Source organism: Hydra vulgaris, chromosome 12 (assembly GCF_038396675.1).
Source record: "Hydra vulgaris chromosome 12, alternate assembly HydraT2T_AEP".
NCBI lineage: Eukaryota > Metazoa > Cnidaria > Hydrozoa > Anthoathecata > Hydridae > Hydra > Hydra vulgaris.
This window is the reverse complement of record NC_088931.1, coordinates 34,757,501-34,775,310: the sequence shown is the minus strand read 5'-3', so window position 1 is coordinate 34,775,310 and position 17,810 is coordinate 34,757,501. Positions and strand designations below refer to the sequence as shown.

At 31.4% G+C, this 17,810-nt stretch overlaps 1 protein-coding gene across 1 annotated transcript in view; it reads right to left on the bottom strand.

The window, feature by feature from the left end:
- Positions 1–17,810, bottom strand: part of LOC101241393 (CUE domain-containing protein 2) — a 41,506-nt gene continuing 23,696 nt past the window's right edge. Inside the window, exons 7-10 of the mRNA XM_065813043.1 lie at positions 16,711–16,858; positions 16,529–16,611; positions 16,315–16,372; positions 1–1,525 (exon numbers count right to left, since the gene is read on the bottom strand). Of these exons, the coding sequence (XP_065669115.1) occupies positions 1,385–1,525; positions 16,315–16,372; positions 16,529–16,611; positions 16,711–16,858 (430 nt within the window). The 3' untranslated portion in view covers positions 1–1,384. The remainder of the gene's footprint in view (positions 1,526–16,314; positions 16,373–16,528; positions 16,612–16,710; positions 16,859–17,810) is intronic.

Here is a 17,810-nt window from a genome sequence, read left to right as displayed (position 1 = left end):
TTAACATACGTAAAACTTTTATTAAAAATGACATAAATCATCTTATAAAAATATAAAAATTGGTGACAATCACTTTTCATTAGAACCAAAGAGCGTTTTTCACTCATGCAAAATATTAAATAAAATTTAACAACTATTAATTTTACACTGCACATTAGGGTTATGACTTTTTTTCAACCCCATGCTCCTGTACTGTAGTTTGATGAACCTTTACCTAAAAAGCACGAAATGAACTATTATTTGCATATCTTTTGGCGGGGTGAACTTTTTTCAAAAGATATGCAGATAATAGTTCATTTCGTGCTTTTTAGCTAAAGGTTCATCAAACTACAGTACAGGAGCATGGGGTTGAAAAAAGTCATAACCCTACTGCACATAGCAACATCCGTTACAACATCATAACTACATACGCCCATCATACGTACATATTAAATATTAAAGCGCAATATTGAACTGAAATGAACTTTTTTCATAAAACTTCGAAACCTAATTTTAATTTTATTTACTAAGTATTCAAAATTAATATACAAATTTAAAAAAATTTAGAAAATTTCTAAGTTCCAAAATGTTTCAAAAAATAAATTAATAGTATTTCTAAATATAAATATTTATCGCTAAAACACAACTCCACATCAAATTATTTATCGCAACAACAAAACTTCACGTCACAATTAAAAGTAATTATTTACATTGTTTTTATTATCTAAAAACAAACATAAATTTTGACCAAAAGTTAAGACAAAAAAAAATTTAATATTAATCCACATGATTTTAGCAGAAAAACGTAAATAAAAATTAAAAACTGTTTTACTGAGTGACTATCTCTGATAGTGGACTACCTCCGATAGTCACTCAGTAAAATTACTTACGAATGTGAATGGAGATAAATGACACTTTTAAAACGATTATTTCTGAAACGGCAAATTTCTTTTCGTTATAAGTTTATTCTATTGTTAACCAGGGGCTGTGTTCACATCTCTTCGTTAAACTTAACGGAGCTTTAGTGGAAAATTTTATAACAACTTTTAAAGTTAACAAATGATAAAATCTTTAAATAAAAATTACAATATAAAAATAGTTTAAAAATTGTATTTTAAAAGACTAATAATATAGCTAAAAATTTTGACTAATGCTTCGTTAAGTTTTGAAAGATATATGAGAATACGACCCCACACCAGCGGAAAACATTACTAGGTGAACAACAACTTTGCTGTATTACTTCCGTCAAACAGATATAATAAAATTTATCTTTCGTCTAACAGATATATAAAAAAAATCTATATACATATATCCGATTTCAATTTGCAAGTTTATTAAAATATAAACTATTGCACACACACAAAATACTTTACACAAAGAGAAGGAATATAAAATCAATAAAAAATTAGGGGGGCTTCGACTTTTTATTAGCTTTGGGATTGATTTTAGATATCTTCCCTTTAGTTAAAGTTTGACAAATACTTGATTGCTTTTCAGATGAAAACAAATTTTCTTTAATGTTGTTCAACGGTTCAACTTTTGAATCCTACAAAAATAACAACAAAAAATATATAGAAAAACGTTATTGTAATTTATGTTCTATTTTGATGTGTTATTATAAATTTATAAAATAAACAATTAACTCGATATCAAGTTCAGAAACGTTAGGTTGTATCTGATTTTAAAAGCCAACTTTTCAAGCACATAAACCCATATATCGCACTTATTTTTAAAATTTTTTATTTAAATTTAATGACTTTTTAATTCAGCAAGATATAAGAGTTTTGATTAAAAACTTTACATTTTTTTCATTCTACAAATACAGTGCTCAATGACAGAGCAATAATAAATTAGTAAAAACACTAATCAAACTAATAATAAATTACTAAATAAAACACTAATAATAAACACTAATAATAAATTAGTAAAAACATCTAATGATGTTCTTTCTCTTTCAGACAAGGTGCAAAAATGCATTGAAGACATAGTTAGACCTACTTATGCAGCCAACCTTCAACCATTGTCACATGGTAATGTTGTTTCTCTTTCTCTTTTCTAAAGAGCTAGTGTCTCTTGTGCCATCTACTAAAATTCATTTTGGTGTTACTCATCATTTAATTAGGTCTCATCCTTTTACTGTGACTGTTCCTAAATGCTCCAAAAAATTTTTTTTGTCTAGTTTTTTTTCCTCAAACATCAGTTCTTTGGAATTTGCTCCCTTCATCTTGTTTTCCTGATTCATATAACTTGCAATCTTTTAAGTCGCCTGGTAATCAGTACCTTGCTTTATAACCTTCATCTTTTCTTATCCAGTAACTTCCAACTCTAATAGTGGTTGCTTGCAGCCTTGTTGGGAGTGAAGATATTTAGAAAAAAAAAAAAAGTGGGTATAATGGAATGGCATGTAAAATTGAACAATTTTTGTATTTTTAGTTTTTATAAATTATCTTTTAGAGGGAAAACTATTTTTAATTTTTTTTTACAGTGTTGTATTTTTCGCTTTATCATACAGTATATAACTATTTGGTTTTTAATTAAAAGACTTTAACATGAGTTAAAAAGAGTTACTGTGAGTATAATATTTGAAATTTTATTCATTATTTGTTCTCCTAGTTATGTAAATAAAAAATTGGTAAAGATGATTTTTGGTGAAGATGATCCTTTTTTAAAAATTAAATTTTGTTGTTCTAGGACAAAGTTATAAAGAAAAAATTGAAATAAAGAGATTTCCTGTTTAATGAAACACATTATTCACTTATTTTATATATTTATACAACTGTTTCACATTTATTTATCAAAATCTAATTAAGGGTCGTCCATAAATTACATCATGTAGTTTTTGACATTTTTTGACCCCTTCCCTTCTTGTAATGCATCTGTGACACTTTATTACCCCCCCCCCCCCTATTATTATGCAACAATTTTGTACCCCTCCCCTCTTCCCCTAAAAAAAAATTTTAAGTTTTTTTTAGGGTGGGTCTGTTTAATGTTTTTTTTACACCCTAATAGTTCCGTACCAATTTTAAAAACCTATTCTTCCAATAAATGTAGTTACATCAACTAAGGGTTTTGGATTGGTCAGATACTCTTTTAATTAAAAGAAAGTCTTCTCTAAAAAAAAAGAAAAAAATGTTGCGTCACAAAATTGAGACCCTCTTCCCTTCATAAAAAATAATCACAAAATCGCCTACCCCCTCCCCTCCTAAGCGTGACATAATTTATGGACGACCCCTTAAGCATTTACCCTTTATATAAGGGCAAGTAACCTACTTAAACTAATAACTAAAATTATTCACTTTATCTCAGTCAATGAAGAAAGGTTCAACTATGCATTGCATAAGCAAACAAAAAAGCAAGGAGTTACACTGATCAGCAACTTAATTCCGCAATTTCAAAAAAAAAATCTGCAAATTATCATTATATAAAGCCTTACTTATTGCTCAGGATAAGAAACCCTGCATGATCTATTGCTACTGACACAGTCACCATTTTAAATACTTTTACTGAATTAGCATTATTTGAAATGCTTGATAAACTTGCTGATAGGGGTTTCGGTAGAACCCGCAAATAAGTACTTGATCTTGTTGCTAGTTATTAACAAAATATAAAAGAAACTAATTTATTTATGAACGGTAAACCACGCAAAGCTTGGTACAATGTTTTCATTGTTGCTGAAAATGCCAATTAAGCGTAAATATAATATTGCTTATAAATATTGATTAGTGAAACTGCAGGTAAAATTGCAATTTTAGTAACAGCTTTTTGTACTGAAAATAATATAAATATTTTAATACATGCAAGACTCAACTTTTTTGAAGAAAATACCAATGAATACTCAATGTCAAATGTTTGGAATTTTGATAAAATTGGCTTCAGAGGTGGCAAAAGTAATCCAACAATTTTCTGCAATTGCGGTTCCAAGGTTTCGTGGTCTTCTTAAAGTAACTGAAATAATAAAAAAATAAACTACACGGTAGGAAACTGCCTCAATGCTGCTGAAGTCGCACTTCAAACGTTTATCTTTAAAGCTAAACACGTTGTAGTAAATTGGTGCACAAAAGGCTTAAAAAAATATGCAGAATACACAACTTCACTGTGAGGTTAAATGAAAGATATTTATTCTTGCCATAGTGCACTTTTTAGATGTAACAAATAACTAATAAAAAAAGATATTAGGGTGCTCTTTTTTGAATTAAAAAACATGTCAACCTACTAGCTCATTCTTCATCCTTTAGATGTTAGTGTGTATTGCCATGTGAAAAAAGATTTTGGCACCAAATATTAAATTAATATTACACCAACTCACTATGCAGCAATTCATCTAAAAATGCTTTCATTCAGTTTCAATAAAAATTCTTTTATTCTGGTAAATGTTTCATCCCCGTCAAACTATTGCAAGATTTCAAAATACGGGCTTTTATCCACTAGACATAAACAAAGTTGACAATCTTGAAATGCAAATTGCAGAAATATTTTAACCACCAAAATCTGTTTAAAATTGTTCACACTTCTGTTCTGTTTACCAGGTAACAATTATGCCAATATACCAAATCAATAATAGTAAATTATCCACACACGCCAGTCTCAATCAGTAATTGTCTTAAATCCAAAAGTAAATATTGATCTAATTCAAACTGGTATTCAAGAAAATAGAACTGCTCTAGAAAGTGCATTAAAAAAACAATTACAAGTCAATCATGTTTTCACTACAGAGTGGAAAAATGCCTAAATTAACAGACATGAAGAAGAATGTCTAAATTTACACAAGATGCTAAACATAGTCAAATTCAAACAAGCACCAGAAGAATGAGAGAATTAAAAAAAAAAAGAAAGGATTTTAAAGCTATGCAAAATAATCAGCGATTAGAGAGTCAACTCACAATATAAACATTGGAGAAAAAACAAAAAAATAATGCAAGAAGTGCCTAAAATGTTAGAGGAAAAATGCAACAAATGAAAATAACCAATGGCTTATATGCAAAAATTTAAAATGTCAAAGCTGGGTGTGTTTTGCATACTAAAAAAAATACCTGTTTACTTGTAAAAAAAATTATAAAATTAATTAATAATTATAAAAAAATACCTGTTTATTATGTTAGTTGTTTGGCGATGTGTTTTTATGTGCCAAAAAATGTAGAGACTGATATTTTTTATTTCACTTCCTCATCTTTGTAATTAATTGCATCATTTAATCTATTTAATTGCTTTATTTCTATTGATTCTATAAGTTTAATTTTATGGCTAATTAGCTGTTGTATAATTGAACATTTTTTTTTAACTTTAAATGCTTTTAACTTAAAAACTAAATAAAGTCGTAAAATAAAATTTATATATTCTTGTAGAGCTGTTACGCGGTAACTAATATTTAAATATATATATAAACTATAAGTCTGAACTTGATATCGTTTCCTGAATATAATATTATTAAAACATACATATAATAAAGTAGTAAAATATGATTGTTCATCGGGCACCACTAAGCAACTCCCCTAACTCTAACTCTCTCTTAGACGGATTATCGTCGAGTACCACTACACAACTTCTATCTACACAACTACCATATGCAACTCTATTTTATATATTTCTCGGACGCTAGACGCATCCCAGTTTGTAAAACAAGTTGCTTGATAAACATCATTTCTTGGCATTTATGCCAAATGTTATATGCATAACTCAAGCGTTCCGGTTGGTTGGTTTCTTTACAACCTTTGTAACATTACTCACAGATTTAGAAAAAGTCCGTCCCCGAACTAAATATATTATAACAATACTGCATCACTGCAAAACAACATGTTTATGGATTCCATTGAAAAAAAAAACACCTTAACATTTTACAGCCACATCATGAAAACTCGTGATACCATCATATAATTCAGCATCATAAAGCAACCCCAAAAAAAATCATTATGCTAAACAGTGTCATTGCGAAACAGCAACATAAAAAATCATTGTAATAAAACATCATCATAAAAATCATTGCTAAACAGCATCATTGCACATCATCAACTTAAAAATTCATCATAATAGAACAGCATCATAAAAATCATTGGTAAGCAACATCATTGCAAAACAGCAACATAAAAATCCATCGTAATAGAACACCATCATAAAATTATTGCTAAACATTATTGCCAAGCATCATTGCAAAACAGCAACTTAAAAATTCATCGTAATACAACAGCATCATACACTACAGGAAACAACTTCACCGTAGGAAACTCGTGGTGGTTGGGACGTCTCAATTCCCATCCAGGACTCTCGGTCAAAGATCCTGTCATTACCGTAGATAAGAAATGTTCTAGAGTTTATTGGCATCTTTACAGGCTGAGGATTTGCAATTAAGATTAAGGTGTTGATTTCTTTTTGGTGACATCGTTGTTGATTGGTCCTGGTGCATTTTATTGGGTATTGTTTCTTTATTCTTTGTTTTAATCAGAGGTTTCAAACACGGTAAGGTATAGTTCCAATTTAGTTTATTCAAAACTAAATATACAATTATTAATAGCACTGCAGCCCATAAAATTGATCCCGAAATGCCTCCAACAAATTTTTGAAAGAATGATCCTGCACCTTCCCCAACGTCCTTAACTGCTCCTCCAGCGGTTTTCAATACTGAGGATGAAGCAACACCAATTGATTGAACTAATTTTTCATCCGATTCAGAAACACCATTCAATGAATCCTTAATGGCTCCACCACTGGCTTTAATGATTTGGCTTCCTCCGCCTACTGTGCTTGTAGGGCACTGTCTAAAGATGTACCAATACCTGCCAAACCATCACTTCCATTGGTATCACCGATTGTTTTTAATGTCTGTAGTGTCTTATGAGAATTAGATATTAGTTGTAAAACTGTATACAGCAAGAGTCATTGGGGTTTATCGATTACACTGTCCTCGCTATAGCCTCGAATGCGGGGAATTGGTTTGGTTGATGAGGGCAAAACATTGTCTAGCTAAGTCTTGACAATCTTAACTTTTCCATAGGCCGATATTTCATACAAAGTGTTTAGTTTGGGATTTTGTAAGTAGGTATGTTTAGGTCTGAGGTTACAAGGGATTCGAGGACTGGTTCTTATTAATTTCCTATCGCTAATTTCCAAAAAATAATTAACATTTGAACTTGGTATGGTGATAGGGAAATGCTCAAAGCAGAAATTTCCTATTCTCTGGGCATAGTTTATGGTATATTTAGTATAATTTACACATTTTGACAACAACAGCATTCAACATCTCCTGCTAATTCAACAGTCGCACCAGAGGATTAGTGTATCCATTCTGCCGATGTTGTTGGAAATCGAGTAATCATCCATCAGTGAATACGGGAAATTTCGGTTTGTATAAAGCACCCAAGCACTTATCATGCTCATTTTCTGGGTCATGAGGGCGACGGTAATGTGCTTCTAGAATAGCCGTAGTTGGATCATTTCGTAATTTCTGTGAATAATTAGCTGCAGCAGATTTGTATTGCTGAAATATATCCTTTGGGAGCGTGGGATCCTTTAGGAGCATGCCATTATCCAGAGTAAGTACGTTGCCTTTCTGTTCCGTTAGCTGTATAGCATATCCAGCCTTTAGGTTTCTGATTAGGATGAATTCTTCTATTCACTCAATAGAGTATGTGCTTAACTTTTTCATAACTTCTTCATCATGTTTAGCGGTTTCCCAGACAATTACCGATTTTGGCCATTCACCAGGCATACACCAACGCATTAAATAGTAACACGGGCTCTTGGTGACATTATTTTACTGTTACAGACCGTTCAGTAATTTGTCCTTCAAATATTTTCATATTAAAATGTATATATTTTGCTGTTTTTGTGCCAAGAGCAGTGAAACTTGTCCAAAACCACAGTTCTCCATGTGTTGGGGCTAGTTAGTTGTAATGCTCCATATAGAGAAATTTTAGTGTTTATGGCTGAGATACATTTTCCTTGTGTTACCGCTACTTTATTGAAGTCAATTTCTTTTGACTTTTGATTGAGGAAGTTCGATGGCCTGTGAGGGTGACTTTTTCAGCATAGCAATCATATAAGGTTATTGTTGTTGTTTGTGGTTAGTATGCGTATACATCTGCCATGAACATTTTTATAGTGTAATTTAAAGAGTGCATATTATGTGCAAGAAGTGATTGTGGGTAGTTAGTAAATCCCAATTGGCTGCACTTTAGTACAATCATATACTTCGCCTACGAAAAGTCCTGTTGTAACCATAGGTAGGAGAAATATGCTTAATAGTAGGATAGGAAACACTATCTTCCATAATTTGCTTATATTGAGAAATATTCTTTGTAGCAATCGATTTCCGGGTTGTATTTTAACTGTTTCTTTCTTTGGGTAAATCATTGTGATGGCTGAGACTTGTAAACTTTTCTTTGTTTCTTCTAGATAATTGTGTATCATTTGTTTATTGTATATATTTTCCTCGGGTTCCCACATATTATGGGACAACGGGTAACCTTGCCATTTAACCAAGTATTGGATATTTGCCTTTCCTTTTCCTTTTATTAATTATTTCTTCTGTTCTAAACATGTTTGTGTCATCAATTTCGTTCTTAGGGATGTTGTCATCTATTTTATCTATTTCGGTGTCTACATTTGCAAATGTCACTCGTTTTTGGCTATTATCTTCTGGAGTAAATTCTTTAATTGTTTCTATGGCTTTGTTATAGATATCAGGGTCTGAATTTACCTTGGTACTGGGTTTTTCTTCAAAACCATAATATTGTTTAAGACAAGACACATGAACAGGAGTAGCAAGTTCTTTATTACACATACTTTCTACTTTGAAATTAACATTTTCTCTACTAACCTTGAGTTAGTGAGTTTTTTGACTAAATCTTTTTTTGTGACCGGCGTGTAAATCCAGACTTTTTGTTCAACCTGAAAAGGAAATTCTTTAGTCGATTGATTGTAGTGCAACTTCATTTTGGTTTGAGCTTTTTGAATATTTTCTCTCGCAAGATTTCGTGCTAATCGTAGATCTGATATAAGTTGTTGAATAAGCAACTCAGTGTTATCAGTGGGTCATTTCTCGGTAGGAGAGCAGTATCATGAGGTAGTAGAGGATCTCTGCCATATGTTAATCTAAATGGTGTCTCTCCAGTGCTAGCAGATATACTAATATTATACGCATATACAGCAGCGGGAAGATGAACATCCCAATCTCACTGGTTGAAGGCCACATACATTGAAAGATTCTGAGCTAGGACTCCATTAATACGTTTCACAAAACCATCTATTTGGGGGTGATAAGCAGTTGTGAAAGATATCTTTACGTTTAATATTCCACACACTTCTTTTACTAATTTGCTAGTAAAATTACTACCTTGATCTGTCAAAAAATGTCTTGGTGCTCCGTGTTTGAAAACAATTTTGTCTACAAATAACTCTGCAATTGATTTTGCCGCAATGGTGGGAACTGCAAAAGCTTCAACATACTTAGTGAACAAGGACAACAACCAAAAACAACTATATAGTGGTTTCCTTTTAACGAAGGAGGAAAAGGTCCCAAGCAATTGGCTGCAATAACATCCTATGGGCCTTCAACAGAAATTGGGAGTAGAGGTGCTTTGCTAGATATTGGATTCCTTTTCCTTTGAGCACAGGTTGTACACTATTTTACCTAAGTTTGAATGTCATTGTACATACCCATCCAAAGTAGTTATGTCTAATTTTCTCATAGGTTTTTGTTACTCCGAAGTGACCTCCACATAGTTCGTCATGAGCCCAAGTAATTAACTCTGATCTTAGGGATTGCGGCAAAACTAACTGGGTGAGATACTTTGGTGTCCGTAAATCGTGGTGGAATAACAATCCATTTTCATCTAAATGATAGTTTCCTCTTATCGCTAATACTTTCTTTGTTTCCTGCAAGTCTTCTGTTAATTCTCCTTTGGATAGATACGCAACTAGATATGTGTAATAAGGATCGTTGCATTGCTCTTTTACGACTTTCTCGATTGGTTTACCAGGTATGGTCACTGTTGCAACAGTGTTGTAGCTGGGTCTTGATAGCCCATCGGCATTACCATGCATTTTTCCTGGCCTGTACTCTATTTCAAAATTATAACTTTGTAGCATTAAACTCCATCTTGCTAGGCGGCCAGTCTTATCTTTTATCGATATTAGCCATTTAAGTGAATTATGTTCCTTTACAATTTTAAATCTTTGCCCATATACGTAAGGTCTACATTTCTGTACTGCAGCAACAACAGCCAACGCTTCACATTTAGTTGTGAAATATTTAATCTCTGTGCTTGTGAAGTTACATCCACCATAAAGAATAACTTTTTTGGACTCTCCTTGAAGTTGCGCTAGGGCATATCCTATCGCTTCACCACTTGCATCTGAGTATATAATGAAAGGCTGATTGAAGTCTGGAAAAACCAAAATGGGTGACGTTGTAAGGATTCCTTGAGTTGCTCAAAACTGTTTTGCTGTTCGATTTGCCATTTGAAACCGGTGTCCTTCTTTAATAAATTATTTAATGGTAAAGCAATATTTTTGAAAATCTTCTAATAAACCTTCTATAGTAGTTACACAGGCCAATAAATGCTCGAACATCTTTGATATTTTTGGGTACCGGATAATCTTTTGCTGCTTTGATATTCTCTGGGTCTGATTTAATACCGTTTGAGTTAATAAAATGGCTCAAAAATTTTACTTTACTTGTGCAGAAGGTACATTTCAGTATGTTTAATTTTAATCCTGCTTGTTGTATAGCTTTAATTATCATTTATACATGTTTCAGGTGTTCTTTGTATGTTTTTGAGTATATTAAGATATCATCTAAATAAAGCATGCAGTTTTTGTATAGATGATCACGAAGTATATAGTTCATCATTCGCTGAAACGTTGAAGTTGGATTAGATAAACCAAAGGGAAGGACTTTAAACTGATATAACCCTTTGTGTGAGATGAACGTAGTTTTCTCTTTAGATTTATTAGCTGCACCTAATAGTATCAGCTTAACAGATCCAAAGAAGAGAAATATTTTGCACCATGTAACAAGGCTTTTATCAATTCGAGGGAGTGGAGAAGTATTCTTCTTGGTAACATTATTTAGCTTACGGTAACCAATACATACTCTGAAAGTTGCATGTTTCTTCGGTACCATGACTACCGGGCTGGACCAGGGACTGATACTTGGTTCAATGACATCATTTGTTAGCATTTCTTCGATATGCTTGTCCTTTGAGATTCTGATAGACGGTAAGCTCTTTGTCGGATTGGCTGAGCATTGCCTGTATCAATAAAGTGTTGTATTACATCAGTTTGCCCAATTTCGTGTACCTGCCTTGACTGAAAACACCTTTTTTGTTTGTTAGTAAAGTCAGTAGTTAGAGACGTTCTTCAGCGTTCAACGCAGCGAGGTTAGTTTTTGCTTCTAATAAGTCCATCAATTCGAGGGAAATTTAGCATCATATTCTTCAATGGCTTAAGTGGGTAACGGAATAACAACCCCAATTACTTGATTTTTAGCAATAGTTATATAATTCGGTGATGAATTTACAACATGTAGCTTAACTTGGTTAGATGTATCCTTGGTTATGGTAAGGAAAACATGGGCTCCTTGTTCTTCAAAAAGATAAGTCTCTAGTATAAAGAGGCAATCTTCATCAGTTTCTAGAGTGTGCGCTATGGTCAGGATAGTTTCACATTTTGGTATTGCTTTATTTCCTTCAAAGCATACACTGTAGTCATTCCCATAGGGTGTTCACAGCAGTCATTGGGCAGCGGCTGGGATAGTATAGGTTCATCTTGTTTAATATGCGTATTGGATATCTGTGTCAAATTCTCTTGTTGTCGAGTTTTCTTGTTGGAATCAATATTTTTTGATTGGTAGCTAAGTGTACTTGCATTTAATGAAGTCTCAAAAACAGACGCCGTTTTGCTAGCAATTGTATTACTTTGTGTTTGAAGGTGGCATAGGGTGTCATTCATATTTCTATTATGATTAAATTTATCATTGATTAGTTCTTGTATCATTGGTACACTCAATTTTTCTCTAAATTTAACCAGATGATTTCCACAGTCTAATCTGACCTTATATCGGCTCATAAAGCGTATCCTAAAATTACTGGATGGGTTAAATTTTTACCAATCACATTGTTTCCAATATCGATTGGACATGAGATCTTCCCAAGGACATGAAGTGGAGCTCTAATAGCCTTTTTCAGAGTACCACGGTGAAGTAGTGGTTTAGCAACCTGATTTTTAATAGTTTCAAAATCGGTTTCATCCAAAATACTACATTTAGCACCAGTGTCCATAAGAATAAGCAATCTAAAATCGTAAACTTTACCCCAGATTTCGGAACCAGGGTCCTCATCAGGATTTGATTCGAGTGTGTTGGCGTGTCGCTGAGGAATTTGGTTATCCAAATGCATATAATTTTTTGAAATGTTGTTTGGCGGATAGATTCGTTTGTTGCAGGGCTGACTATTTGAAAAGGAATTGCAATGAGGCGGATAAAAGTTTTGAGAGTTAAATTCCCAGTGATTTCGGGGTTGTTTTGTCCTGGAAGTGGAGAAGATTGATCAAAGCAAGATCTTTGAGTATTTCCTTGTGGGTAATAGCCCCGATTGGTTGTCTAGCAGGGTTGAGTAGTGCATTGAAATTGGCTTCAAAACGAGACATAGTCGAGTCGGTACCAATAGTATCTTGAAGCTTCGCAAAAGCTACTGCAGCCTGATAATCGACCGACTGTTTATGCATAAGGACATTCCGAAGGTGGGGTTTCAATCCTTTGATAAACAAATTCAGCTTTGTTTCATCATCAATACCAAGCTGCTGAGTTTATCTAGCGTGTTAATATACGATGCAAGATCAGTAACCTGTGATAAACCAAACAACTCCATTTTATGGTTCTATGCCATGTTTGCATTGTCATAATATTCTCAGAATTATTCCTTGAGCTGATGAAAATTGTTCCTAATGTGAGCGGGAAGGGTTTCGTATTATACTAAAGCACTACTTTTTAAATAGAAGGGGAACGCAAGTAATTTTCTCATGTCGGTCCATTGGTTATGAAGTGCAATGCGGCAGAAACTGGCTAACCATTTGGTAATATCTTCCATTTCAGTACCTTTAAACACCTTTGGTTGCATTTCCTGGATTGATTTCATTGCTAAACGCTCAAGAATTTCAAGACATTATTTTTAACGGCATCGTTCGTTGAGTTGTGTGTGTTTTCCCGTTTAAATAGATTGGTGTCCGAAAGTTCTAATGAGTTGGTAGAGTTGCCGGAAGATTAATCAAGGAGTGCACAAGGGTCTTCGGTGGTACAAAGGAAATGTGTTTGTTTGGTAAACAAGCAGATTTTACCTGAGCATAATCGTTTCATAAATTCCACACACAAATGTGTATTATATATTGTCAAACTAAAACAGTTTATCTGTATTTATTGTATAGTTCGTCGACCCAAACAGTGAAAAAAAATGGTTGTGATCCGGGCAGTACCTCCAAATGTTATGTGGTAACTAATATTTAAATATATATACAAACTATAAGTCTGAATTTGATATCGTTTCCTAAAAAAAAAAATATTAAAACATATACATATAATAAAATAGTAAAATAAGATTATTCATCCTTCATTGTTCATCTCATCATCATTGCACCACTATGCAACTCCCCTAACTCTAACTCTCTCTCTAGACCGATTATCGTCGAGCACCACTACGCAACTTTCATCTTCACAACTACCATATGCAACTCTATTTTATATATTTCTCGGACGGTAGATGCGTTCCAGTTCGAAAAACAAGTTGTTTGATAAACATCGCTTCTTGGCGTTTATGCCAAACATTATATGCATCACTTAACTCAAGCATTCCGCTTGGTTGGTTTCTTTACAACTTTCCTAACAGAGCCAATGTTTCTTAATAAGTCCATGTTAAGAGAAAATATATAAAAATCTTTATTTGAAAAAAGTTCATTTAAAAAGTGATCAACAAGAACTGCTTTTTTTCTATCAAATAAAATTATTGAAATTTTCAGGTTTACTCTATAACTCCAACTTGGGAGTCAAAAAAATGTCAATTTGCAACTTTTTTTATTAACCAAAATAGTTACTCTTACAATAAAGTGTAACGTAAAAAATAAATTCAATACCAATCGATAGCCAAAGAGTTAATAAACTACACAATAGAAATAATAAATAACAAAAAAAAAAAAGATGAGTTATTAAAATTAACACACTAAAATCCTTATTTATACATTTTTTCTATACTATATATATTTTTGAGCTTAATTAATATTTATACTTTAATTACTAAGCACTTTTGGTACATTAGTAGCTTTTTTAATTAAAAAGCTTCTGCAGAATCACTGAAAATTTGTTTTCATAGACTTAACATAACTTTGTTTATATAGAAAAGAAAACAAACAGTAGTTTGTTTTGTTTTACTTTTTGTTTTGTTTTACATTTAGTTTTTATTTACTTTTTCTATAAAAGTAATTTTAACTTATGTAAGTTTAACTAATAATTAAAAAATCAATCTATGATACAAATAAAATAAAAAAAAAGAGTAAATAATAAAAAAAGCAATAGTAAAGTTTGTTCAAATAACTGCGCTGTCTTACAAGTTAGTGCATCACCCCTTTACATTAATGAACAAACCTAAGGTAGTTATTCTACTATCAGAACTATTATGCAACAGCTACTTATTTAGGATTCAGCCTTTTGTCTTTAAAATTATGGTAAATGTGCCATTCCATGCCAAATGATCCAATTTCATAAATCAGCCCCACTCGACCATCTCAGATTTTGATAAAATTTTCTCAGTTTTTTGTTAATGAAGATTGCCAAAATTTTAGATTGCAAAAGTTAAATATTTCGAGTGTAAGACATACACAAACTTTGCTTTGACTTACTAGCTCTACATTGCATTTTTGGGCTCTTATATTTTTACAATGAAATGGTTAATTATCTCAAAAACTTGGTTTCTGATTAAATTGAGGGTGTGATTACAAAATATTTACTAGCTAGCTCTTTAGAGCAGTGTCCATTATAGTATTTGTAGAAAAGAGAAAAAAATATACAAAATACACAACTTCACCATCAGGTTAAATGAAAGATATTCATAGTGCACATGTTAGATGTAACAAATAACTAATAACATTTTTGCACCTTGTCAAAAAGAGAAAGCCCCAGATCCCAACCTTGTATGCCCTAAATATGGCAACAGTATTCCATACAAGGATGGATTTGAGATTTATAGAGATAAAGAATAGAATCCTGAGTAAGAAAGTGTCAAGCACGATAAAGAAATACAACTTTAGCAGATGCCAACTTTGCAACCAATTTATATATAGTTTCCAAGAAAGAGCCGTAAGAATTAATCCTAAAAGATGAAGGGTATATGACTAATCGAGTATATTACCCTTAATGAATATAGAAAGATTTAGATTATTGCGATAACGATTACCTGAAAAAAAGTTTAAGTACACCAGCCACTAAGAGCCCCATGGCTACCATTTATTCTTGTCTTGATAAGAAGCCACTGAGAGTGTTGGCTTCTTATCAAGACAAGAATAAATGGTAGCATCATCAGCAAACAATGCCACCTTAGATGTAAGAATATCTGGAAGATTGTTAATGTAAATTAAAAAGAGTATAGGCCAAGGATGGATCCTTAAGGAACCCCTGGAGTTACAGGATATGAAGAAGAGTGCTGTCCATCGCGGACAACTTTTATATTATGATTGGTAAGGAAGGATTCGATAATCTTTAAGATGTTATGTGATACACCGTAAGAAGAAAGTTTAAGGAGAAGACCAGCAAGACAAACTTTATCGAAAACTTTAGAAATGACAAGAGCGATAGCGATAGATTTATATTATGAACAAAAAAAAATTCAGTTATATGAGTAAAGTTAAGTCTGCAAGGTCATTGATATTTTGCAAACGATACTGTGGCCAGTAAAATAACTATTTCCGTGTAGATCTAATTTTCAGGTAAGTATATTTTTATTCTATTGACAAGTAAAACTAAACTAAATCTAAAAGTTTTATCTATATTTTAATATAAAAATTAAAATAATTATTATATTAATTCACAAAATTGTTTAATCAAACCTAACTTTATATGGAGGAAAATACAATTACCTGTCAATAAATGGTTGTTTATTTGACATTTAAAATATTAAACTAATTACATTTATAAGGACTTTTATAGGTCTTTGGATCTTTTGAGGTTATATATAAAAAGGGTTTTTTAAGGTTGTTTAAGGACTTTTTTTAGGAGAAGTAGAAACACTGATACTTAATAAATAAAAAATCATAATAAATAAATAAAAATAATAAAAATAGGACAATAAAAAGACAAAAAACCTTTTCTACAAAAACAATGGGTTTGTATGGTTCAGATTTCTCTACAACCAATGAATACCTAAAAAATAATTAAAAAAAATTAGAATTAAAAAATATATATTTAAATTAATAAAATCTTGTAATTGTCACAATTACAGTATTTTAATAATTTTAAATTTATAATCAATTAAAAAATCACAATAAAAAAAAAACTTTGGTATTAAAACAAACATACTTTAAAAGAGCATCTTGCTTGAGTCGAGCTAAGTCACTATCTGACAAACATGCTTTCTTTGATGATGTTTTGTGTACCTTGAGCTTAATACAGATAAAAAATGAAATTTCAAAATTTATTATGAAAAAAAAAAAAAAAAGAAAAAAAAAGACATCTGTTTCATTTTTTAAATTAAAAAAAACCTTGTTGTAACTTTCAACTTTGCTATCTTGTTCGAACAATAACTGACAGGCGCCATCAATACTACCGATAGACAAAAGCGTTTCTTGTAAACACGATACCGATTTAAATGGAAAAATTTCTTGAAGCTGAGAAACTTTTTCTTTCATTCTGAACATCAATAATAAAAAGATACTTTAACAAATATAGTTATAAATACAAACACTACTGACCATTTTATTTCAAGAGATTTATTTATGCTTAAGTTTTGCTGGAGTGAATTTTGGTTGTTAGTCTCGCATTAATAGTTTAACAATTTATATAAATTGTTGATACTTTTACATAAACCGCCAGAAAACAAGGTAACTGGGGAAAAACGAACTGAAATATTTACATTATGGCAAGAAAAATATTCTATAGGTTGAATAGCAAATAGTAAGTAAAACTTTGATAACTTTAAAAAGTATGACCAATTAAATAATTATGGAAGGTAGTGTATATTTACATATATCAACCTTTGGAATTAGGAAAAATGAGATTGTCGATAAATGAGGTTGGCAAAAAAAATTTGAAATAAAGGAATTACCATAAAACATAGAAACAAGGTCATATATATGTTTCCTTTAAGAATGTACCTGATATATATATATACATATATACACACACACATATATATATATATATATACATATATATGTATACATTAATATATATGTATACATTTATATATATACATATATATATATATATATACATATATATAAATATATATATATATATATATATATATATATATATATATATATATATATCCTTTTCTTTCATTGATTGTTTAAATGATAAAAAAAATCAATATTATTTAAAAGGCAATAAGGTAATGTGGGGTTACATTGACTTGTGTTATATTTTTTTTTTTCTTTATTGTAAATATATAGTGATTTTTTTTTTTCTTAAATTTTTAGGGAACTAAAAAAACATTTAAATTACCCATAATAATGACTTCTAGACATTATAACTTTCCAGCTAAAATATTTTGCTACGCCTGTGATTATATGGAGGAGAAATAAGATAAACTTGCAAATCTGGTGAACCACACTTTCCCAACCAACAGAAACTGATCTTG